The 24,411-nt window shown below is 38.8% G+C and overlaps 2 protein-coding genes across 2 annotated transcripts in view; one reads left to right on the forward strand and one right to left on the reverse strand.

The window, feature by feature from the left end:
• Positions 1-8,816, reverse strand: part of LOC101863949 (WD repeat-containing protein 41) — a 16,136-nt gene extending 7,320 nt beyond the window's left edge. Inside the window, exons 1-9 of the mRNA XM_005090644.3 lie at positions 8,500-8,816; positions 7,882-7,974; positions 7,192-7,301; positions 6,833-6,881; positions 5,896-6,021; positions 4,896-4,958; positions 4,176-4,284; positions 3,619-3,681; positions 2,082-2,198 (exon numbers count right to left, since the gene is read on the reverse strand). Coding sequence (XP_005090701.1) covers positions 2,082-2,198; positions 3,619-3,681; positions 4,176-4,284; positions 4,896-4,958; positions 5,896-6,021; positions 6,833-6,881; positions 7,192-7,301; positions 7,882-7,947 — 703 coding nt within the window. The 5' untranslated portion in view covers positions 7,948-7,974; positions 8,500-8,816. The remainder of the gene's footprint in view (positions 1-2,081; positions 2,199-3,618; positions 3,682-4,175; positions 4,285-4,895; positions 4,959-5,895; positions 6,022-6,832; positions 6,882-7,191; positions 7,302-7,881; positions 7,975-8,499) is intronic.
• Positions 8,817-8,916: 100 nt separating this feature from the next.
• On the forward strand, positions 8,917-19,475 carry LOC101864193 (transmembrane protein 98). The gene is made up of 6 exons (XM_005090645.2): positions 8,917-8,971; positions 11,900-12,040; positions 14,252-14,392; positions 15,198-15,407; positions 15,892-16,012; positions 16,585-19,475. Exons 2-6 carry the CDS (start codon positions 11,907-11,909, stop codon positions 16,750-16,752), a joined length of 774 nt encoding a protein of 257 aa, XP_005090702.1. The 5' UTR covers positions 8,917-8,971; positions 11,900-11,906; the 3' UTR covers positions 16,753-19,475.
• Positions 19,476-24,411: the final 4,936 nt, after the last annotated feature.

The raw sequence follows: 24,411 nt of genomic DNA on the forward strand, positions 1-24,411 counted from the left end.
AGGGCCTTGCATTCCGATCTCCTCTTCAGGGCCACTATAGATGTTGTTTGTTCCATCTTTTCTATAGGCGTTGACCTCATTGCTCCAGAGATTATTGGGAGAGCCTGGTTTTGCACTTTTTCCGGAGTGTATTTGTGAGTCTGTGCTGCAGTCATCCATGCACTGGATCCGTACTCGAGATGGGGCCTGATTGCGCCAAGATAGACCTGTCTAAGTGTTTTCTCATTTGCTCCCCACTGAGTCTCTGCTAGTTTTCTCATGATGTTAAGTTTCTTCCTGGCTTTAGTTTCTGCATTTTGAATGTGTTGTTTCCATGTGAGACGCTTGTCAAAGATTATTCCAAGTAACTTCTGTTGATTCTCGAACTTTAGGGGGGTTTTGTCTAATGTGAGGTGTTTTGGCTCAGCCTGGCTGAGAGTGAAGAGTGTAGCAGAAGACTTTTCTTTGTTTACGGTTACACACCAGGTTTTTGTCCATGTAGTGAGTTTGCCCAATGCTAGTTGCATACGATATGTGGCAGTAGTGATGAATTCCTCAGAGCACCAAAGAACCAGGTCGTCTGTATACAATGCGGCATGTATTCCTTAGGGCAGTTCTTTCATGAGGTCATTGATGAAGATGATAAAGACCAAAGGTGACCTGACTCCACCTTGGGGTACACCTTGTCGCAGCAGCATTTTCCATCCTTGATATCCATCCACTAGCACACGTGCTCTTCTGTTGTGTAGATAGGATTTGGTCCATTGGTACATGTTGCCTCGGATACCACTTCTATATAATCAGTGCTTGTGACTGCTTGTGAAAATGGCCCGAAAGGGGTGAGCAGGGTATTTATGTAGTAATGAAACAGTTTCGAGTGTTGTACACATGACTCATATTTGAACTTTAAAAATTTATAACATCTATGGGTGTATTTGACTGCAACGATGGTCCCAAATTAGGCCTACAGAAGGGAAACAATGATTGTTTGATTATGTAGACGCTTCCCCCCTCTAAATGCATGACAAAGAAAATGAATTATATGTGAGGCAGCGTGGTGGAATCAGGCTCTCGTCAAAATAATTAAAGTGAAGAAACTTGCATTTTTCCGTAGGTTGGTGAATTTTTATCCAATTTTTTTTTTTGCCTCAAGACTTTTCATGCCCATTAAAGAACTCATTTCTGTGTGGATTTTTCAGAAAAACGTTGAATAAAGGCACAAAAACTGTAAATTTTCAGTTGCCACGGACTCCAATTAAAGACAAGTGAACAAGCTTTAAGATGATACCAATAACTCTGCATGCCCAAAAATTGACGAGAGCCTGATTCAACCATGCTGCCTCACATATTCAGAAACAGATAACACCAACAAGGAAAACTCTAAATCATGGATAGCTCATACAATTTGCCATTCCCTAACTGATATTCCTTTCATTTTTCTTTATCGGTTTACCCAAATCATGGATGTGTCGAAAACATTTGTCAATCCCTGACGTGTTTGAGTTATCCATGTCCAACTGTATTTGGAGGTGGAAAAATCAGTCACAAAAATTGAAATATGACCTTGCAAGAGAGGAGTCTTTTTTAGTTTAATTCTAGTAAGGTTTTTACGGCGCTCGCAACTGCATAAGGTCATTATATGAGCGCCAAGGGGTTAATGCCAACAGAGAAGTCCAAACGGGGAATCAGGCTTACTCTGCTCACCTCTCTAGCCCCAACAGCACAAAGTCTGCTTTGACTATCAAGGCATCCTGGAAATAGTAGTTCACAAGAGAGTGACAAACATTTTTAAAAAGTAGCGGAAAAATGACGATAGTAAAAATGAGGAAAGAAAAAACAGCAGTTCCCCCAGTGTTGTTCTGGTACAGAATGAGCATGACATTAATAAATCAGCCCATTTACAATTCTACTGTGCATTAGAACAAGTTAATATCCTCCCTTTGGGAATGGCCTAAAGACACTTCAGTCAGTAGCACTGTCCTGGTGGGGGGAGGAGAGGAGTCTAACGTAGCAGGGGCCCAACATATCATGAAACAAATGTTACCATCTCATCACACTATAAAAAAGTTCACAACATAGAAAACATTTACATTACCACTCACTTGAGACAGAAACAAGGCTATGAATGGCCTCACGGTGGGACTGTAATTGCTTTAGTTTGATCAACTCAAATCTGTTACTGTTATGTTGATCAACTTCATGCTTCAATTTGTACGCAACTGCAAGAAAAAAAGAAACATATTTTAGTTAAAATTTTTCAATACACAAACATCAGCTGTTATAAGTTCTACACAAAAAGCATTCTAGACAAGTGCAAGAAAAAAAGAATGAGTCTTTTTTTTTTTCAAAACAATAAAATAATTAATTGTGTTCAACATATTTATCCACAAAAAAAAGCATGAATCTGTCTACATCACAAACTCAGCGGTTAATTACAAACACTGTTCAGACGTTTCCTAGCAATTGCTTGGTAGAGCTAATAAAAATCATCAGTTTTGGTCAAATCTAATACAAACTTGCCATGGTTAAAGCATTACTATTCTTTTAGCTCAGAATGATTATTGAACATTACATTATATTACAGTCGAACCTGTGTAAGACAGAATCGCAAGGGAGCGGGGAAAAAATTCCGTCTTAGACATTTTCCATCTTAGACAGGGGGAATTTGTTGGGGGGGGGAGAGTTCAAAGGCCCAGCCGGTGGGATCAAGGATTGCTTGTCCGATCGGAAAGCAGTGGTCAAAACTTCACACCTCTCAGCTGCTATCCTGTCTGATAATGACATACGTCAGTCTTACTTATCCAATTACTACCAGTGCTTGCCTTTCATAGGACCACTGTCCGACCTGTTAAAAACAGAAACGTTTGAACATCTCCTTTGCTTCCAGACTTAGTCCCACCCAACGGTCTCTGGTCCCACCCACCAATGCCACCCCTCACTGCCATCATTGTAACAACGATTCGAGGAACTCTTTTCTCGGTCGGCCATACGATCAGGGCGGCAGGCATTGGTGAATCTCATTTCACACCTCTGACTTCTGGCTACCCAGGAAAGTTTCCGTAGTGGCTCGCTACTCGAGCACTCTCACGGGCAGTCATGAGATTTCACACCCACACTACACTGACCATCTGCATCGTTCAGGGCTCACATGATGGGGTAACATCTTACCGCCAAATTGTACCCCTACTCCCCTTCCTCGCCCAGCGGAATGGCCATGGCGTTAAGTTTAGAGCTGGCGGAACCAAACTTGCGAGTTTTGTTTCAACAGGGCTGAGTGGGCAAAGCATTTTCCGTCTTAGACAGGTGAAACCCTCAGAAGGGAGCAGATTTTTCTTTCCGTTTCCGCATTGGACAGGTTTCCGTTTTATACAGGTAATTAAAGAGAGATATATCAAGGGGAGAGCGCGGAGATTCCGTTAAGACAGTTTCCGTTTTACATAGGTTTCCGTTAAGGCAGGTTCGACTGTATATGCAAAACAGCGGTAATGAAAAGCATTATCACAATGAGGAAGACTAAAAAAGCAACCAGAAAAAGAGGTAAAGCGTAAATATTTTTCTTCATGATGACCTTTCCGCTATGCTATTTCCAATGTCTTTAAAATTCTTACTACGTGCAGCACATTTTCACAGAGATCTTACACAGTTCTTTGTCAGCAGCAGTGATGATTCGTTCTTGTCTAATAGAGATCATCAAATGTACATCTGAAAATATTAATTTCAAAGTAATTATTGTGCTATTGCCACAGTTTAAAATAGAGGTAAGAACACACAGCCACTCCATCTTTCCCCCAATAAAGTTATCAGGTTCAAGCCACATCATCTAGCTTCCTTCCAATTAATAAAAAAAATGAAGCATAATCTGAAAGTTTATTTCAAAATTTCATAGTCCAAATTCCATGAATGAACAATATAGCCCAAAACTCCATAGTGACAAAAAATGCAAGCTGACAATGAAAAATAGGAGGAAACATTTTAAAAATAAAAAAGAAACAATATTATTTTTATGATCGGCCTCCTCTTATATTACCACAAAAATCTATATATATATTTGTAAAAATTCTAGACACCCACAGAATTATTGCACTGATAGTGGTGTGTTCATTCACAAACAGGAGTTCATTCCATGTTTTCACTTATAGTAATGTAAAAAACGTGATTGAAACAGTTACAACCTAATCCTCAAAACAGTATCTCACCTTCTTGTGCAGAGTTGCCGATGAAATGCAAAAGATCTCCATTCAGATTCCACAGGGACAAGTTTTCACCCCCTGCACTAAAGAGCCCTGGACCTAAAGGCTGCATAGACTGAAATAAAAAAACAAACCAGCACATCCTAATGAAATTTACACATATTTTCCTTTCAGATTTTGTTTGTGTGTGTATATGGGTGTGTGTGTGTGCTCTGTGTGTGTGTGTGTGTGTGTGTGTGTGTGTGTGTGTGTGTGTGTGTGTGTGTGTGTGTGTTTGTGCGTGCATGTTCCATAATCAAAAAGCTTTCGTGGGTGGTTGGCAGGTGCTCTGGTGTGGTTTGCTTCTTCTTTTCTATGAAACATCTATCGCCCTTATCTCCCCTTTTTCTTTTATATGTTTGTTACTCTCTTGTAACACTTCTAAGCTTCTGGCGCTCATATGACCTTATGCAATTGTGAGTGCCGTAAAACCTCTACTAAAACTAAACTAAAAAAGTTTCTACATTTAATGTGCTTCCTCACTTGAAACTTTTCCCACAACCATTCAAATTTGAAAACTCAGTCAAGACTTCATCAAAGACATAAACATTTAAAAAGACAACATGTTTAACTTTAACTGAGAACACCACACTGTTCTTCACATATGATACAGTCAGGCACAAACAACTGAAAACACATCCGGAATGGACAAATGTGTTCAACACAGCCATAAAACAATAGACTTACTCTCACTGATGCACCATGCTCTATCAGTACCTGACGACACTCTCCATTTTCTGAATCCCATATCTGAAATATTACAAGGTTTCATTTATCTATTCTCAAAGAGAAAAATAAGTTCAGAGAAAAAAGAATGTATTATTTTACAAAAAGTACATTGATAAAAAATAAAAACATATCATATAGATTTGGGGGCAGGGGGAATCTGAAGGAACAACCTTCCTATCATTTATATTCAGCTTTCTTCGATGAATCATGAAAAAAGTCAAAGGAATAATCATTATACAATGCACATGTATAAGTACATATTATTGTATAATTTGATTTCTCAGAAACCGGCAGTGAGAGTTTGAGGAATATCTAAGTAGGTACCAGAAACAAAATTTTCAAAGTAGTTGTATGCCAAATTTATCTGTTCCATATGAAAGGCCTATATCCCCTGAGCATCACACGCGGGGTACACTGCCGTATAGAGCAGACTCGCTCGCCCCAGGGGCCGGTGCGGCGCCGGCCGGGTCAATGCTCAGTGTTTTTGTCGAAATAACGACAGATCATCGTGTTTGAGGCGATAAAATACTGAATTGTAATGATCTTATAGTCTTGAAAAAAATTAGGCTCCATGTTATAGTAATTCTACTCTGTTAATGTGGCGATGTTTAGCGATCTGAATTACCCTAATTTCACGCTCTTGAAAGGCCACGAGTGCCCGCGAGGCCGTGTTTACGCTATCTAATCTAAGCAAAAAAATCAGCAATATGCTTACAAAAATAAAAAATTTTCTCCCACAGACTGAATAAAATTACAATTAAGCTATCACTTTACATTAAACATGCGTCTGCCAAAAGGGAAAACATTTTTACAAATCGATCTAATGACTGAATCCGTCTCCAATAATGTCGAAGGAACTACACATTGTTTGAAATGTTAAAAAACTAAAATGCTATTAACGAACGACTTAAAGTACTATTATCATTTTCCTATCTCTATTAAACAACTTATTACTTACTCTAATTTGTTTGTCTGATGACCCTGAAATAATGACTGGCTCTTCATTGTCGTCATCAGCTGGCATCACAAGGAGGCAGGTTATGGGATGAGTGTGACCCATAAGTGTAGCAATTCTCTTCCCATACTGGCAGACAAAAGATAAAATGTGGATAAAACACTTCTAATGCAGAATCATGACAAAAAAAGAAAACACTATAGCCGTTCCCTGTCTAACCCTTATCACTCGTTTGTTTATTTTAGAAAGCGTTTTACGGCATTTGCAACACAATACGGTCATACGAGTGCCAAAGATAAGTGGTGTTACAAGAGAGTAACAAACACAAAGAAAGGAGGAGAGAGAAAGACGTTTGATGGGAAAGAAGCAGCAAACCACACCAGAGCCCCTACCAAACACCCACTTATCACTTGTTTTGTTTCTCAATTTTGTCCTCTCAATTCTAGCCCTGAAACCATCTGAGTTTTTCTGCTTCCCTATTTAAGCTATATTATAACAGCAAAAGATAGGCAAAACTGGCTACGGTACATACATGCTTACCTGACACCTCACAAATCTCTCTTACATCTAATACAGTCAGGCCTGCCATAATGGCCACAGGTATATAAGACAATCCCTCAACAATGGGTGGTTGTCTCGGACAATTTTGAATTTCGAATGGACTTTCAAATTTTGTCTTTTCCACTTCACAGGTCAGTTTCCAACAAAACCTCTTGCCCCATTAAGCAACCACTAACACCCACCTCTCACAAAGCCAACATACGGACAACATAAACAGAAAAAATGAGTGTCTGTCTATCTGTCTTTCTCCTTCTATTTCTCTTTTAGTTTTAGTTTAGCATGGGGTTTTACAGCACTCGCAACTGCATAAGGTCATAGGAGAGCATCTATTTCTCTGAACACTATGTGCCACTTGAGAAAAGTACAGAAAATCAATTACCTGTACTTCCCATATGACAGCTTTGTTGTCATCTCCAGCAGACACAAACCTGAAAAAGAGTCGTTCACAAGTACAACAGACTGGAAATATATTAAAATCATTTCAATTATAATGCAAGAATATGAACAATTCTTTGTACCACCTTGACTTCTTTTCTGGAACTGCTTCTTCATAGCCAGATTTTGTCTGAAAGGATAAAAGCATTAGGGAAAGCGCCAAGAACAAGTAACATTAAAGCGAAACCATGAAAAATGATATTTTTACTTAAAAGCAATACTTTTTCTTTTGATGCACGATTTTCAGAAACTTTTCAATCCACATTTCCAGTTTTTTCAACCAGTAACTGAACTGTAAATTACCTTCGGTCATTGATGCGTAGCAGGATGCGGATGATATCAGAGTGATGTTGAAGAACCAAAATTTCAGTGTAGGGGTTATGTGGTTGTCCATCCTCTACCTCCTCACATGGCTGCGGAGGGAACAGACATCAGATGAAATATAATTATCATATGTACTAAAATTATTGTTTTCCTGACTAAAACTACAAATGTAAATAAATGCTATGATCATTACTATTAATAATTTGCTGGGACATGAACTGTAAAAGAAATTGTGACTTGAGAATTTAACAGAATGAAGTTCTCTATATACTGATATATATGCTGATACACAGTACTTTCAGTCCAGCTGCATGTATTTATATTATTTCATTTCACCTTGTTCTCTTAGCCTTCTACAGCTCTCATTAGATATATGCTAATTTATAAGAATGATGAAATTTGATTTGAGAGGGCCTATCATCATCCGAATCTTAAAAAGACTAGATCTACACTAACCGTTTTGCCTCCTGTGGCTAAAGTTCTAATCTTCATAATCCATCACTCTTCGGCACTTAACATTTCTGCTAAATGGCTTCAAATTCCCTCAAACTAAAGAGTCATATCGTACAAATCTCAGCTTTTGATGCACCCAAACAATTAAATGTATCTAATCAAACCTGACCATGCATGCCACATGATCTAGAAGACTCAAAAGTGGAGAAATCATACCTCAATGACTTCCTCCCTCGGCCTCAACCTCTCAGAAGATGATGATGCCAGCAATCTGTGCAGCATTCTCAAGGTGAATAGTGCTTGACTTTTCTGTTATTTTGAACACATAACTCTAGATCTAGACTATTATTTGGGCAAGAACAGATTACAAATCTGTTTCTTTTCGACAATGGCCAATTCTATGGTCATGGAACTTTCCTCAGCAAATGATCAGAGTATAATCACGACTTTGGTTTTGATCTCAAATACATTTGTCTCTCCACATAGGTTAGGCTGTTCAGTTTATAAGTTCATTCTCTACAACGCAAAACAGTAGACTCTGTCCAGGGTGTTAGTAGCAACATCTCACTAGTCTAGATCTAGCTCAGACCAGTCACTAGACAACGACAGTGCTACAGACTACAGACTAACCAACTAAGTTACTAGATTTCTATATCTAGACTAGAGATCTTACATTCAATGATTCACAGACTAGATCTAAATCTAGATTCTAGACCTCATATCCACACAGCTCCCCCTTCTTTTGCATTTATTGTGGGGGTGTTCCTGGTGCCTGACAAAAGTACTAATTAAATAATTATGAAAAATTGTACAAATCAGCAAAAATATACACACAAGTTCCTCTCGCACAACTGTCTGTGAAGACAGAACAAAAGTCAAAAACGTCGTCGGGACCGTGGAGAGCTATCGCACAATTTCTCATCACGTGATCGTGTTATGATACTATTTTCGGCTTATCACGACCTAAAATGTTTTCATGTAAAAAAAATCTGACTGCTGTTTCAGAAAGCGAATTCCCCCTCAAGGAAAGTTTTTAAAAGGGCAAGCACAGCTTGCACACCACACATAATCAATCTGCAAAAGATAATGACTTTTACACTTTCAATAATGAAAATATATTATCTCATTGCTAATAATTATTATTTTAGAATATTTATTTTTGAATCACTAGACTCTATATTAGGCCTATATCAGCAAAAAAGACCAGCTGGATCAAATAGCAACAGAGTTACTTCCCCCGTCCCCCCTCAATATTGCTTCCGCTTCAAGGAGTGGAGCTTTGGGCTTGGGTAAACATTCTGCCTGGGTAAGAAAGTTCAAAAGACAAGTTTTGCGTATTGAAGAGTGTATAGTTCTTCATCAGTACAAACAAGCCATTATTTTAGGTTTATGAGCTATATACCCAATAAAGTCGTATAGTTTGGACGCCCTATCTAGTCTAGATCTTCTAGATTCTCGGGTTCTAGGGTCAACATCAACAAGCAGACCCGGGGATTGTCCGTCTTCACGGCTTCGTCTGTGCCTTGTCAAATATTGTCTTTGAACTGTTGACAGTTAACTTCAGACCCGGGGGTTGTCAGTCTCATTGGCCTTGTTTGTATCTTGTTGTCATTGTCGATAGTTAACTTTGTTGAAATTGAAGTAACGGTGAACTTAATTTAAGCCAGTGAAAGTGGCTATTCTCACCCGCCCGGAAGTTCTCGCAAGATCAACTCCTCCCCTCTTCTCTCTCTCTCTGTCTCTTTCTGAATACTGTCTATCGGTGTGGACGATCAAATTGACCAAAACAAAGTTAAAAAATGATGTTAAAACACAAAAGTAAATTAATTTGGTTGTCTACAAAGATGCTAGACTCTACGGCTATTTAACTTTTCGAATCGAGCCGAACTACGCGGGTCGCCATTTTGTTTTGCCCGGAAATTCTCGCGCTACTCCTCTCTCTCTTTCTCTCTCTCTCTCCACTGCCCACAGACAAAATTGTGCGCTTTTAGTAGGCTACAGTTGTAATGGAACGTTTGTTCACGCACAGAATTCTACAATTTTTCTGTTATCACAGTGTAGAATTCTGTGGTTTAGGTTGAACGCAAAATTTGGTGAACGCGCACCGGGTGAGAATAGCCACAAGACTCGCCTGCACTATTCTCACTCCGGGTGAGAATAGAGGTGGCCTAAAGCCAGTGACTGGACTTATTGTGGTTAGTGTAGTGTAAATGATAGATGGATCTAGAAATCTAGATCTAGTTAGCAGGGAAGACTTCCGTAACGAGCGACCACTAGACAGAGTAGAATGGAGGGTTAGGGTAAGGTGTCTCTTTTTTATTGTGTTTGCTGGGGTGGTTGCTCGTTACGGAAGTCCTTCCCATGAGCAGTATAGTATAGTATAAATCGCAGCGGCTATGTTCACGGTGCCGTGCCGTGAATGTAGTCTGCACTCGTTATTGTTATCACGGGCCATCACACGCTAACACAAGGTTGCACCCAAGTCTCGCCCGGATGCGAGATAGGGCAATTGAAACATCTTGGTTGGCGTATACATTTTTGTCATGTCCGCCTAATGCGTTGTTGCATTTAATTGAGAGTTCGTCGTTTTCCCTTACACTGGTAAGCTCTGAGCTAGAGCTCAGGCTTAGTGTAAGGGAAAACAACGAATGGTCGATCGGTGAAGGATCACTGCTTCGTTTTCCTTTATCTCATGGGATGGAACGCTTGAAGCAGATCAAAATATTAATGTATATATATATCACTGTCGTCACTGACTAAAACCGGCTTACTTAAACCGACAGTGGACATTGTCTAAATGAAGCTTGAGTGCCATAAACGTAGCCTCAACAGAACCTGCAAACTGCATTCAGGGCGCTGTGAATGTAGCCTGACAACTACGTTCAGTGCGCTGTGAACGTAGCCACTGCGATAGTATAAGCCTTGCCGAGATAGACTCCATCACCATCATGAGCTAAATATTTTATAATCCTAAGACATGACTGCGCCCCCCCCCCATACTTTCCTCATCATCAATCAAGCTAGCCTACAGTACACTTTGGTGCTGCCTTTCTCTATTCATAAATGGACTTGCAAAACAAGTCATTTTGTTCACTTCTTGTTAACGTGTTGCGAGCCATGTAATAAGTGGTACGTGATATTTTCAGTGTGGCTATTGTTTTGTCAAATTCAAACAGGTATCCACAAGTCTGCTACGTACACACACACACCTACACATAACTGTTGTCAGTGTTTTACTTGATTATCTCACTTCAAGCACATTCATGGGGTGGAGAAATCTATAGTGGCAGCTTTTAGGTAGAAACTTAGTTTGGTTCTTGATTTGTTTTCATCAAAATCAAAGCAGTGAGATCAGATAACAACTGTCAGAGTGTTCTGACTGGATGGATTGTTGTTACAATGGTCAAAGTTATTGTTATAGAAACTTGTTGAAAGTGGTACTATTTTGAAGGAAACGAGTATTATTAACACATATTTAATAATTTTGTATTCGTTTGAGTGGCAATGTTTCTCAGTGTGTGTAATTTTTAGTTGCAGGCTTTTTTTTTAAATTTTTTTTTTTTACTAATTTGGACTTGGATTTCAGGTTTTTTAACCCCTTTATACATATTTTATTGCCTTGTACCGTAACATGTATGTGTGTATGAATTTGGCAAAATTTTCCGCTCATGGTTGCCTCTATATATGACATTTCATGTATCAAGTAATGCTAATCACGTGGCTCTAATTCTTCTTTACGAAGTTTTTGTCACAAGCACTGCATGGATTCATGTAATTCAGGAATTAAAGTTGCACATTATATCCATACCTAATTTGTTATTAATTACTTCACTGCTAGGCTTGCATGCGATCGATAAACACAAGTCTAGTCTTGAGGATGGCCGGGTGTTCTCACAAAACGTTAACACCATAATGACATTTTTTAAAAATAGAAAATTTCTCTTTTTCACTTAGATTTGCAAGTTTTTCGGAATTGTGAGTAAGATTGATAGGGAATGAGGGAAGGGAGAAAAAGTTATGTGATGGAAGACCCGTGGGTCTGAAATATATGTCAAGAGCCAGCCTGATCTACACTGCGAGTTCATTAACACTGAGACTCAGTGCTGACAGTAGGAACACGTACCCCTGGCAATGAAAGAGTAAGTCTTTCCTTACCCATGTTCACCCATTTTTAAAATCATGAATGACTAAATTGCTTTCTCTAACTTTGTTTTTTTATCTTTTTCCCCAACAGAGATACAATGGATCTAGTAGTGGCCATAGCAATAGGGGTTCTGGCTGTCTTTATTGGAGCTGTCATTTTCCTGGTGGTTTTATTTGTGAGGTTCAAGTGTAAGAAGGAAGACTTGATTTCCCAGCAGCACAAGGAGTGTAGGTGAGAATCTAACGTGTTTCTCTTTAGTTTTTAACGGAACACTTGCTATGTTATAATTTGCTTCCCTAACCATCGCAGTTGTTTTTCACCTCTACACCAAAATTTGCTAGACAGACTGGATTTTAATTAGTTCAGTCACAACGCATTATGACTGTAATATGACATGAATAGGGAACTTGGTCAGAGATGGAAAGCATCAAGACTTTTTAGATTAACGACTCTTTGCTTGCCATAGGTTAAATACCCACCCAGGGGTCATGTCAGTTCGTTTCAAAATATTGACAGATCATTTTAGGCCTACAGATTGTGGGCGTGACCATGAATCACCGTAGTTTCTTCGCCATATGAATCTGCTAAGACTAAGATGCTTCATTTTCCTTGCTCCAGAGCATGCTGATCTTAAGCGGAGACAGCTGTATTGAACAATAATATTAAATGAGATAATTGTTGCATGTTTGTGAATTTTTACATTTATGAAAGTGACTGAGGTGAAAATTAGCAATTTTATAATGTTTGGAGCAACAACATAAGAAATGAAAGCATAAAAGTTGTTATCTCAATACCAAGATACGGTATGGAAATAACTGATTAATTATACAATAGAACATGACTATAGCAGCACCCGCTATAGCAGGACCTTAGCGGAATCCCCCTTTTTTTTCCTGTAAACTCAATTACTTATGTTTGGATATAGCGGGGCAAGGAAAACCCCGAACTCGGATACAGCAGGAGAGATCAAGCGAGCTCTAGCTGGGGAAGGGGGGGGGGGGCTGTAGGTGGGCTCCAAACCAGCAGTCGTCAGTGCAGAGTTGTGATTGGCTAGTCCAGTGATGAGTGAGGTGGGGCAGGCCGTAGGCCGAGAGAGAGAGGTGGTGCGGAGAGAGAGATATTGCGGAGAGACGCGTCACGTGAACCACTCCAAAAGTGATGTAGATCTATACAGTACAATATGACTATAGCGGCACCCACTGCAGCGGGACTATCCTTACAGCGGAACCTTACCGGAATCCCCCTTTTTTCAATGCAAACTCAATTACCTGTGCTCGGGTTTAACTGGGCAAGGAAAGACCCCAACTTGAATACAGCTGGAGAGATCGAGCGAGCTCTCGCTGTGGGGAATGGGGTTGGGGGGGGCTGTAGGCGGGATCCAAACAGGCAGTCAGCGGTGTGGCATTGTGATTGGCCAGTCCAGTAATGAGTGAGGTTGGGCAGGCGGCAGAGAGAGACAGTGCGAAGAGACGCGTTACGTGAGCCACTCCAAAATTTTAAGTGATCTGCCATAGCCTAAATGCGCAGTGCCGTATAAGAGTGTATTGGCCATAACCCTAGGCTAGGCTAAAAAGTAAAAGAAGAGGAGAGCGTGTAGTATGTGATTCCTGATTCATTGGATTGCGATCGTTGATGCTCAGGCACGCACATATCCACTTCACCAGTTCTACAGTAGGCCTACCAGTACGATAGACAGCACAAGCAACAAACTGAGGAACAGATGGCTTCCAACAAAGACAAAAAAGGAAATTCTTCTCACTTGAATTAAAGGCCAAGATTATCAACGCAGTTGACAAGAAAAAGAAAGACTAATTTAAAGCGCAAATTTTATTGATATATATGGAAGGGATGTAATCATGTTGATTTTTAGTAAAAATTTTCAGTACTTTCCGCTTTGCAATCCTATAGCGGGAACTCGCCTAGAGCAGGATTTTCTGCTATAGCCGTGTTCTACTGTACACGTTTCAATAAAAGGTTAGGCCAACATTGCTTATTAATGTAGTGTCCATTCTGTTGTATGTGGTTTCAAACCTATTTTTGCAAATTGGGGAAAAAATTAGAATGTGAGTGGAAAAAGGGTTTTTAATGATATTTCTCCCTCTCCCCCTCTTCCCCTTTTCCCCTCCCCCCTGTTTCTCTCTCCGTAATGGGTGAGAGAGAGTGCTGCTGCAGGTCAATCTCACTACATTTTCAGAAGTGCAGAATTAATATATTGTCTTGTTTTTCTCAAACCAACATACACATGATTAGTTTTAAAGGGTAGGCGTTTGATTCAATGAAACAAATTTCCGTAGCTTGAGGATTTTCTCATTTTGCACCTTGCTTTGCTTTTCTCTTGACACTGAAAGTATTCTTGCTTAAACTTTCTCTGAATATTATAGTACATTGAAATGAAAATTTTGAATTGAAAAATGTTTTGTTGTTTACTTTATGTCACTCCAGGCCTGAAGCTCAGTTAATCACAGAGTCTCAAGATGGTCTCAACCTTCCGCCTGGCATGGACGTGGAGCTCGGAGATGTGAACCTCTCTAACCCCCGGCTGGAACAGCTCCTCAACAATGAGCAGTGGGTTGACGATGCAAGGTATGTTACACATTGTTTTTTTAGAACTGTCTATGGACATATTTATGATGTGAGTAGTTGGCGGGTGCTTTGGTGTGGTTTGCCCCTTACTTTCCAATCAAACTTCTGTCGTCTTTATCTCTCCTCCTTTTTTTGTTTGTTACTCTCTATTTAATACATGTAATCATTGGCGCCAATGTGTCCTAGTTGCGTTGCAAGTTCTGTAAAATGCTGACTAAAACAACATAAAATAAAGGACATACAACAAGAACTTCTCTGTTATAGAGTTAGTGATGCCCAGATGTTTTCTGCTCCATCATTCTGCTATAGACTTTTTTTCTGAATACTTTTCAGCAAACCACTTCAGTTTACCACTGGCTAATTTTCAGCTAGTTTTATTTTTTTATTCATCAGGACTAAACTTTGTAATAGATAATATGAGAAGCATGCAGAAACTGTAAAACAGCTATTGTGGTAAGGAATGTGGAGGAGCTGGGTTGGATTTTTTTTCCTTTTGAAGTGAAAGTGAAAATGTGGCAGTGTCACATTGCTTGATCAATTGTATCCTTGAAGGAAAAGCCGGCTTCCTTGGAAAAAGTTGAAAAATTAAAATCGATTTGTGATATAATGTTAGTTTATAGAATTTGTGACTTCTGTCTGAAAGGCTACAAATTACTACTATGGTTTAATAAGTTTGTCTTGATGTAAATTAGCTTTGCATTCTTACAACATTGGAGGCTGGCCTCTGATGCTCAGTACTAAATATAATATTATGCATTTCAAATGGATTTTATTTAAAGACTTTTTGCGTCCTTTTTTCCCTCAGTGGGCTGGTCCCTCACTGTCTGTCCATCCTGAAGACTTGCCACCACTTAACGGAGCAATTGGTTGGCATGACCATGAAGAATGCGGCACATATTCGTAACCAAGGAACACTGGGAGAGATTGTGATGGCCGCCAAGAGAATAAATCCAAGAGTGGATGAGGTGGTCCAGTCTCTGTGCCACCCTCTTGATCCGAGGTTGTTGGAAGCAAGGTAAGACAACACAGTGATATTTCATGTAGTTTTTGTGGTGTTCTGATATGAGTTGTCATTATTAATGAATTAAAGAGAATAACCCACAACTTTCTCTGGTTGCTTGTTGTGTTTCTATGAAGGGCAGGAAGTTTAATCAACAGACTTTAACATAAATACAAAAATTGTTCCACATCTCTCTTGTAGATTTTTTGGCAGTCTTGTTAGGAATATATGAATAATGTCATATGCTGCAGCAAAGAAAAATGTATTTGTGTAACTTGTTCACAACACTTTGTAGAAATTTGATGAGAATGGAGAACTTAAATAAGGGCCTTCTGCTTTTTCATTGTTATTGTCTGGGGTTTTAATTGGTACTGAAAGTAGGTCTATCGTATGTTTTGTTTCAAAGGCAGACAGTAGCATTTATTGACGCTGTCAGTGGTTGATCAATATGTTGCCTGGTTTACTGTTGCAAAAACTTGGACAAACTTCCACTTTGCAGGTTCACAGCATTGGTTCTGTCTGTGAGTCACCTTGTCATGGTCACGAAGAATGCCTGCCAGATGCCAGGTTCCTTGGACTGGATTGACAGGAGTTTGGCTGAAGTTGAAGACACTTTAAAGGTCAGTCTTCTATCTGTCTCTCTTCCTCTCCATCTCCCTCTCTCTTGCTCAATCTCTCTCTCTTTCTCTCTCTATCTCTCTCTCTCCCTACCTCCCTCTCTCTCGCCCTCCCTCTCTCTCGCCCTCCCTCTCTCTCGCCCTCCCTCTCTCTCGCCCTCCCTCCTTCTCTCCCTCCTCCTCTCTCTCTCTCTCTCTCTCTCTCTCTCCTCTATTTGGGTCTCTCTCTCTCTCTGTGTCTTTCTTTCTTTCTCTCCAGACTACTATACTGCTGTTCCATTTTACTAAAAATTTACAATATAGGCCTACCATTTGTTGAATATTTGTATAATTCCTGGCTTTTTATTCCTGTGTAGATAATACTATTTTCTGTGGGTTTTTAAAAATATATCATAATGTTGTCCTATTCACCCTGTGATGTAGATTTTGCCATTGGTCTTGCAACATATTGTGGGCTGTCATCAACATTTCGTCCCATGCTATGAAGATATGTATTCTATAAATTCTAGAAATCTTGATTAATTTTGTTTTAGACCCCCCCTAAGTCTTCAACTTAAACATGATTGCCTCTTCAGATTCTGCGTGAAGTCAGCACCAACATTGAGGCCAATGCTCAGGCACAGGCCCAACAGGCATCACAAACGACATCACAGAGCATCACAGTCGCCATTGAACATCCTCATCAGCTGGAAGCATCCGGACTCGGATTCGTCGTCCCACGCCCGGACAACTCCCTGGCATAGAAAGGTAGCATCATGAATCCTGCTGCAGTTTTGGATTCAAAGTTGGTTTAAGTGGGTACCCAGCAGCTGATTTTGGTCTTGATCCTAATGATTATTGTTGGTGCTGGCTGCGGAGTGGCCTCGTATCTCTGTATTACATTACATCCTCCTCTCCACACAATCACAATCACAAATGTTTTATGTTTGGGGGAAACCATACATTATCATGGGGGTCTTATCCAATGGTGTGGTAGACATAGCCAGTCACCTGAAAATAGATTTCACAGAAAGTAAAGTCAGAAAGTTGCCTGTCCTTTCTGGGAATTCACATTCTGAGTATACCAATTTCAGACGGGAATTTTCTGCTGTCCGGCAATATGCTGTTCAAAGGAGACTTTCGGAATTTTCCACCCAAACTCTTGTTCCATTTGAAGTGAAAAAAGAAGCAGTTTTGACAACTGATGTTTTCTTTGACTCATTCCATGTTTCAGGTCATTGTTTCATCTTTGTTTACTCTTTTATAAACTTCAGTGCAATGAAACATTGTTTAAAAAATGTGATTTAGCAAGTTTGACAAATTACGCATTGAGAATTTGGCTGTGCAATAACACAAGGTTTTTCACTGTTGAGTTGTTGAATTTACAGGGATGGAACAGGAAAAGATCTTCTGGAGGAAATATTGCAAAACTATTGTCACATAATGATTTGTCATAAGATTGAAATTTTTTCCCTTCTTTTTTGTTTTGTTGTTGTTGCCTACTTGTTAGTGCATTTACCATCTGTTATATAATTTCATTTTCTGTTTTTCCTCGCAAATTGTCATCTTGTCCTTGTCTCTCACTTACAATATTATTGAAGCACAATACATTTACAATGACCACAAAGTGGTTTAAAAGTAGAGAACTGATATGAGCCATTCAAATCATGAAGGGGTTAAATGAAAAAAATGAATTAGTTTGGTTCAATGCTTATAATACTATAAGATGCCTTCCATTGCAGCATTTTCTTTCTGGCTGATTTTGGTAAAATCGCCCATTGGTCTAAGTCATATATTACTTGCACATCTAAAACGTATAAAATAGTAGTAAAAGGATGTTATCAGGTGTATTTATGTTGGGTTTTTTTCTATGGAATTTCTTAAAGTATACTGGAGCCCAGATTGGTCCTGACAGGCTGGATAGAAGCCGCCAGGCCCCTCATAGAGTTAAGCCTGCCTTTGCAGGCACCTGTCCTCAGCGGTCATCTGTGTGAACGGCCACTGTTGCATGACACTCTTTCATTTTTCCTGTATTCCTTTTTCCCTAACTTGTCCAATATGGCCATGATCAGCCATTTTCGTGACAAATCAGGCTTGATACTTGTTTGTCGTGACTTGCTTTGAAAGTTTTCTACCAACCTGTCAGACTGAGTGTGTACGTTCAGTTAACACAAAGAAGCTTTTATGATAGATAATATAACAATTTTTACGCAAATGAATAGAAACGATAAGAGATAAAGAGTTTTAAGCCATCTGTTGATCTTGTCAAGTCTTGTAAGTGTCCATAACTCAGACCCTATCCTTGTTGCGGTCACTTGTCTATAATGGTCCTTTTTCTCCTTGTGATCTTCAGTGACCATTATGGACAGGTTCGACCGTGTGGTGATATGTGTTGATGGGGACTGTAAAAAACATACACAGTGGAGTATTTGGTCACGGTTCCAAGAAATTATATTATATGCCATTCAATATCGTGTACTTAATGTTTTTCCCCCCTTCATGGTAAAAGTTTTTGCCTGATTTTTTTCTGTGAAGACTAATCTTGTTGGCCTTGCTTGACATGATGTCAATTTTGTCATTCGAAGAAAAACTCGCTCATTTCAGTAGTTTATGAGTGCTTACTTAGCTCGATTGTTATACTGGACTACTGTGTGAATGACCCTGGTTTGAATCCACAATGATGCCTTCGTCGTTATCTTTGTTTGGGGAGTTTCGAAGCTCTCCAAACCCTTATCTCTTAAATAACCTTATAGTGTTTGAAAGGAGCATCAAACCCACGCCATGCTTATCAGTGGTGCATACATAATTTCTTTTAACAATAAATAAACATGTTCTTTTTACTGAAAGTAAGAGATGCAGTAGCAATGCAATAAAAGATTAGTTTTGTTGAAATTCTAACCTAGACAAAGTCAAATGAGCTATGTGGTGTGATGAGCTATGTGGTGTGCAGGACTGTAAAACAGGTTGTTGCCTCGTCTGTATGAGCATTTGTTAATGAGTAGGTCTATACATTTATTAGAATTTCATTGTGATTCACCTTGGCTATTTGTAGGTTTAACACAATGAAGCCTGTGTTTTGAAATAAGTTTTAAATAAGTATGGAAAGACGTAGATTACCTTTTGAGCAAGGCATGTTTTTGCTCAGCCTGTGTCCATACAGGGACTGGTGTTGGCGACAAATGTTTTTCTGACTGGGTATTTTCTAAAGAAATGCATTTATATAGAGATGTCATGCATGGTGAGAAAATATGTGTTACGACGCGGTGGAATCAGGCGCTTGTCAGTTTTTGGGCATGTGGAGTTATTGGTATCATCTGAAAGCTGGTAATTTGCCTTGCTTCAAATGAAATAAACATCCATTTTTCTTGAATAGAAATCAAGATATTTGCAATTGAAGGTAGTGATGTCGCCTGGTGTAAGTGGTGAAATTAGCAAGAAAATGGCTGCCAAAGTTTTGTAACTCCAATAGATAAAGAGATTTTGAAAACTGAAAAATGGCTTATTTTCTGCTTTTTATAAATGTTTTTCCGTAAATTTCACATGGAAATGTGTTTTCATATGGGCATAAAAGAGGTTAAGCCAAAAAATAAATATTCGATAAAGATGTCCAAACTGGCGGAAAAGTCTTTTTCTCCGATTTCGTTATTTTGATGAACGCCTGATTTCATCACACTGCCTCACATATATTGTGTAGACTTATATTATCTAGTAGTTTCCATATATATATATATATACTGCCAGTGCCTGCTAACAATCAGATTACAAATACATTTACCTGGTTCTTTTTTTTTTCTTTTTTTTTACAATTTGTTGAAATTATTATTATACAAAATCAAAATTACACTTGAGTATTTTGAATCTTAAAATTTTATCACGTATTTTCATGAATTTTTCTTACATTTTTTAATAAATTCATGGTTTGTTACATTCCAGATAAGTTGAGAAATTATACTCTTGATGTGTGCAGCAAAAATATCTGGGATGTAGTCTATTACTTTTAATGCCCCATTCCATCTGTTGCACAATTTTGTTATGTTTTTAAAATATTTTTGTGAAGTACATTCCCTAAGCAATTTCTGAAGCATGAATAAGAACACATTTTTGTGCTGAATATTTTCGTGGTTCTGTTACTTGTCATTGTTACTTGTTGTTAAAGAACATTTTTCTCTTGCTTAATCATCAGTCACTATTCCATATACGCATGTTCCTGTACAGTACTACTGTATGTTGGTCTCTTACCTACCAGGGATTGAGTAAATTTGGGGTAGGATTAAAAGACTTTTGAAGTTATTGAAAAATCATTGGCTGTCTGTCCCTGTTCTTAACAGGTTTGAAATTCCGGAAACTTTGTTCTTTTCATGTTATTCTCAAATATTTTATGTGATCAGATTTTTAAAACATTATACCCACTTAACTACGTTGTTGAGATAAAAGTTTGTAAGCATTGTTAAGCAAACGAACAAATCAAAACAACATTCTTACATGATATAAATATGTTCCTTGAAAAAATGTATGTCTTAGTAAGAGATGATTTTGTGGAAAATGTTCTTCTTTAAAATCTCAGAGTGTGCTGTTGTTGTACTTAATGTCGAAATTTTGCAGAAGTGACATAATTTTGCTTGTCATGAAACGGATAAGCTATCCCTGTTGAGACTTTGGGGTATTTCTTGAAGCCTCTGTAAGTTTAAAAAAAATAATATCTCCTACTCAAAGTGTTGAAGGTGATGCATAAAGGAATGCAAATGTTTTATTTGTCAGCGTTCATGTTTTATTATATCGTAAATATCATTTTTACTCAGGTTACATCGTAATTTTTGTCTGCTTTGCATGTTTCTTCGTGTAGAATCTCACATCTCCTGTGAAAGTCACATACTTTTTTATCATAAGAATTATATTTCTTATGTTTGGATTGAAATGTCGATCAAATTATTCCAGAATTTACACTGAAGCTTTCTAATGAACATGGTAACAAAGAATAATTGTTTTTGACTGTCTGGCAACATAATTTTGTCAGATGTGCTTTTGTCTCTTCCCTTTTTATACTAGTCATAGATTTTAGGACCAAGGTTATAACTTTGTCTACGCACTGTGAGTTTGAGTGTCACTTGATGACATTGTTTTTCTTTTTTAATTTCTACATTTGGTTGTATGTGTGGTGGGTCCAGGCTCAATAATGTATTGCAGCTGATGGATCCTTTATGACTCTACATCCTATTGTATGTGCAAATTTATGTCTACTACATACAGTGGAGTCTGCTTAAACAGAACATGGTTAATCTGAAAATAGGGGAAAACCAACAGAAAATTCAATCTTTGATCTTTTTCCTTTTATTTGAGCTACCCCTCTAAACCAAGAACCCGGCTATACCAGAGAAAGTCGGGCAGACCCCCAGATTTCAGTTCAAGCAGACTCTACTTTATTATTTTAAGTTCTGTTACAACGTCACTGTACTGTCGTTAGCTGACACAACCCCTTTTTTTAAATTCACAGCCAGCACTTTCGAGGTCTGAAGCTTTTTGTCAGCAAAATCATTTTGAAATAGCGTTCTTCCGAAATTTGAATTCTAATTTATTAAAAAACCAATCATAGTTTCACTTTGAATTTTTCACGCAAGTAGGGTAACTGATAATGCTTTCAATTTAGCAATTTAAACAAAGGTGGCGCCAAAATGAATAAAAAGCGTTTTGTCAGCTTCAGCAGTGGAGTAGTGGAAAGAAATTTATATGCTTTTAATCACGATCTTGAAAGCTTTATGGGTTATATAGTCCTCCTTGGTATTTTTACACTACACAAATACAACAGTCAGTTTGTAGTTTAGAAAGAAGTTGTACTGCATTATGTCAACTATCTTCAGGGGGTTAGTTTTGGGTCGACTTGTTGTTTGTTTTTAAGGAGTAGGGGGCTAGGGTATGCACATAGTATAGAGATGTTACATTTTGCAGACTTTTTCTATTACAGTCTTTTTTCAAGTGTGTGGAAGAGTTTGTTAAACTTGGCACATTCCTTTTGTGTATGAGTTTTTTAACTGCACTTTTTTCAACCTTGTTTCACCATGTTTATGAGAAACATTTGTTCATTCCGTTCTTTCTTTCTCCCCCCCCAAAGACCAAAGAAGTAACGGGTGCAGTTGGGGCCACTGTAAATGTCAGATCGGGAATTCACCCCATGAAATAATCTGATTTGTGATTTAAGTGCCTGAAATGTCAGATTGGTTTGTTCCCTGATTCAAAGGACATGCAGGGTACATTTCAGAAGTCCTCCCTGTGCCTTAATCGACGATAATGATGCGTCTAAGAACATATATTTTTAAAAGTTTTTAAGGCTTTACATGTTGATCTTTTTTTACATGATTATTGTGTATACGCAAAGTGAGATTAATTTTCTCTGTTATGTCTTCTGTGAAACATTCCAAGCACTCAATTATGTTACCCTGCCGATATGCTTCTCTTAACTCATACTACATAAAGCATAGATATTCATGTTGGTGTTATTTACTTTAGTGTATCATCTCTGCCCTGTTGATGTCCATTTCCATACTCAGACTGTTAAGCAAGGTCCTCCACCCCTCGAGTGGCCTATTTCATTACCGTAGTTTTATACTGAGTCTGGCTCATATTTATTAAAGGCAAGCAAACAAATTATAATTTATGTACAGTTGTGGTTCATATGTACAGCAAGTTTGGTAAATCAAGAATATTCAGATGTGGAAAAAAAAGAGGAATGTCCTGTGAGTGTTTGTCTTGGGAGCGGAAGTTTAGATAAATACATGTATTTTTTGTATACGTGTATACTGCTGACTTCATAGAGGCCAGTCTTGAGATAAAAAGACTTTTATATTTAGAGTTTACTTTTTAAGAACAAAAAGAATATTTGGAAGTCTCAAATAAAAATTTTCTGGGAGGAGTGGGGGGGGGGGGGAAGGGAGTGTATAGTTTTGTCTCTTCATCATGTGTTGTAGTTTCACACATTTACTTCTGAAGCTTTAAAAATATAACTCTCAGACTGCAGCAATTAATGGAACTACAGTCGAACCTGCCTTAACCGAAACCCTGTATAAAACGGAAAACTGTCTTAACGGAATCTATCCGCTCCCCCCTTGATATATTCCTCTTAAATTACCTGTATAAAACGGAAACCTGTCCAACGCGGAAACGGGAAAAAAATCTGCTCCCTTCCGAGGGTTTCACCTGTCTAAGACGGAAAATGCTTTGCCCGCTCAGCCCTGATTTGAAACAAAAGTTGCAAGTTTGGTTCCACCGGCTATAAACTTAACGCCATTAGCCATGCCACTGAGCGAGGAAGGGGAGTAGGGGTGCAATTTGGGGGTAGATCAAGGAGCTTAGAACTAAACTGTAAACTCCTTGGGGTAGATGTGACCCCATCACGTGAGCACTGAGCGATGCAGATGGTCAGGGTAGTGTGGGTGTGAAATCTCACGACTGCCCGTGAGAGTGCTCGAGTAGCGAGCAAATACGGAAACTTTTCTGAGTAGCCAGAACCCGAGGTGTGAAATTAGTTTGACCAATGCCAGCCGCCCTGATCGTACGCCAGCCGAGAAAAGAGTTCCTCGAATCATTGTTACATGATGACAGTGAGGTGGCATTGGTTGACTGTGCTTGTTACTCCGATGGGTGGGGCTAAGGGTGGAAGCAAAGGAGATGTTCAAACGTTTCTGTTTTTAATAGGTCAAGCAGTGGTACTATTAAAAGCAAGCACTGGTGGTAATTGGACAAGTAAGAGTGACGAATGTCATTATCAGACAGGATAGCAGTTGAGAGGTGTGAAGTTTTGACCACTGCTTGCCGATCGGACAAGCGATCCTTGATCCCATCGGCTCTGGGCCTTTGAACCTCCACCCCCCCCCCCTCCTTCTATCTCCCCCTAAATTCCCCTGTCTAAGACGGAAAATGTCTAAGACGGAATTTTTTTCTGGCTCCCTTGCGATTCCGTCTTACACAGGTTCGACTGTATAGTGAGAAAACAAGAGCTTTTTGGTGCGGTGTACTGTCAGTTGTATAGTTGTTTCAGACTCAACCTCTTTGCTGCAGTAATCATGCTTTTTCATTGTTTAGATATATGTGAGGCACCTTGGTGAAATCAGGCGTTTGTCAATTTAATGTAATTGAAGATATCGGCATATTTCTGCCAGTTTGACAAATTTTTTTGAATTTTTGTTTTTTGGCTCAAAACCATTGATCCATTTAAAAACACATTTCTGTGTGGACTTTACTGGAAAAAAAAGTTGATTAAAAGTACCAAAAAAATGTAAGTGCAGTTTCCAAGGACTCTCAAGCTATAGAAATCACCTGACTTTTTTGGCAATTTTCTCGCGAATTTTACCTCTGAAACAATGGGATCCCACCTGCTTCAATCGCAAATATCTCAACTGTTATTAAAGATAGATGGGTACTTTATTCTTGAA

The sequence above is a fragment of the Aplysia californica genome, unplaced genomic scaffold, assembly GCF_000002075.1.
Source record: "Aplysia californica isolate F4 #8 unplaced genomic scaffold, AplCal3.0 scaffold00020, whole genome shotgun sequence".
Lineage (NCBI taxonomy): Eukaryota > Metazoa > Mollusca > Gastropoda > Aplysiida > Aplysiidae > Aplysia > Aplysia californica.

Bases quoted from the DNA above. Each gene is read 5' to 3' on its own strand.
- LOC101864193 (XM_005090645.2), top strand. From the start codon at position 11,907: ATGGATCTAGTAGTGGCCATAGCAATAGGGGTTCTGGCTGTCTTTATT. The intron at 12,041-14,251 runs GTGAGAATCTAA...ATGTCACTCCAG, and splicing joins CAGCAGCACAAGGAGTGTAG to GCCTGAAGCTCAGTTAATCA. The intron at 16,013-16,584 runs GTCAGTCTTCTA...TTGCCTCTTCAG, and splicing joins AAGTTGAAGACACTTTAAAG to ATTCTGCGTGAAGTCAGCAC.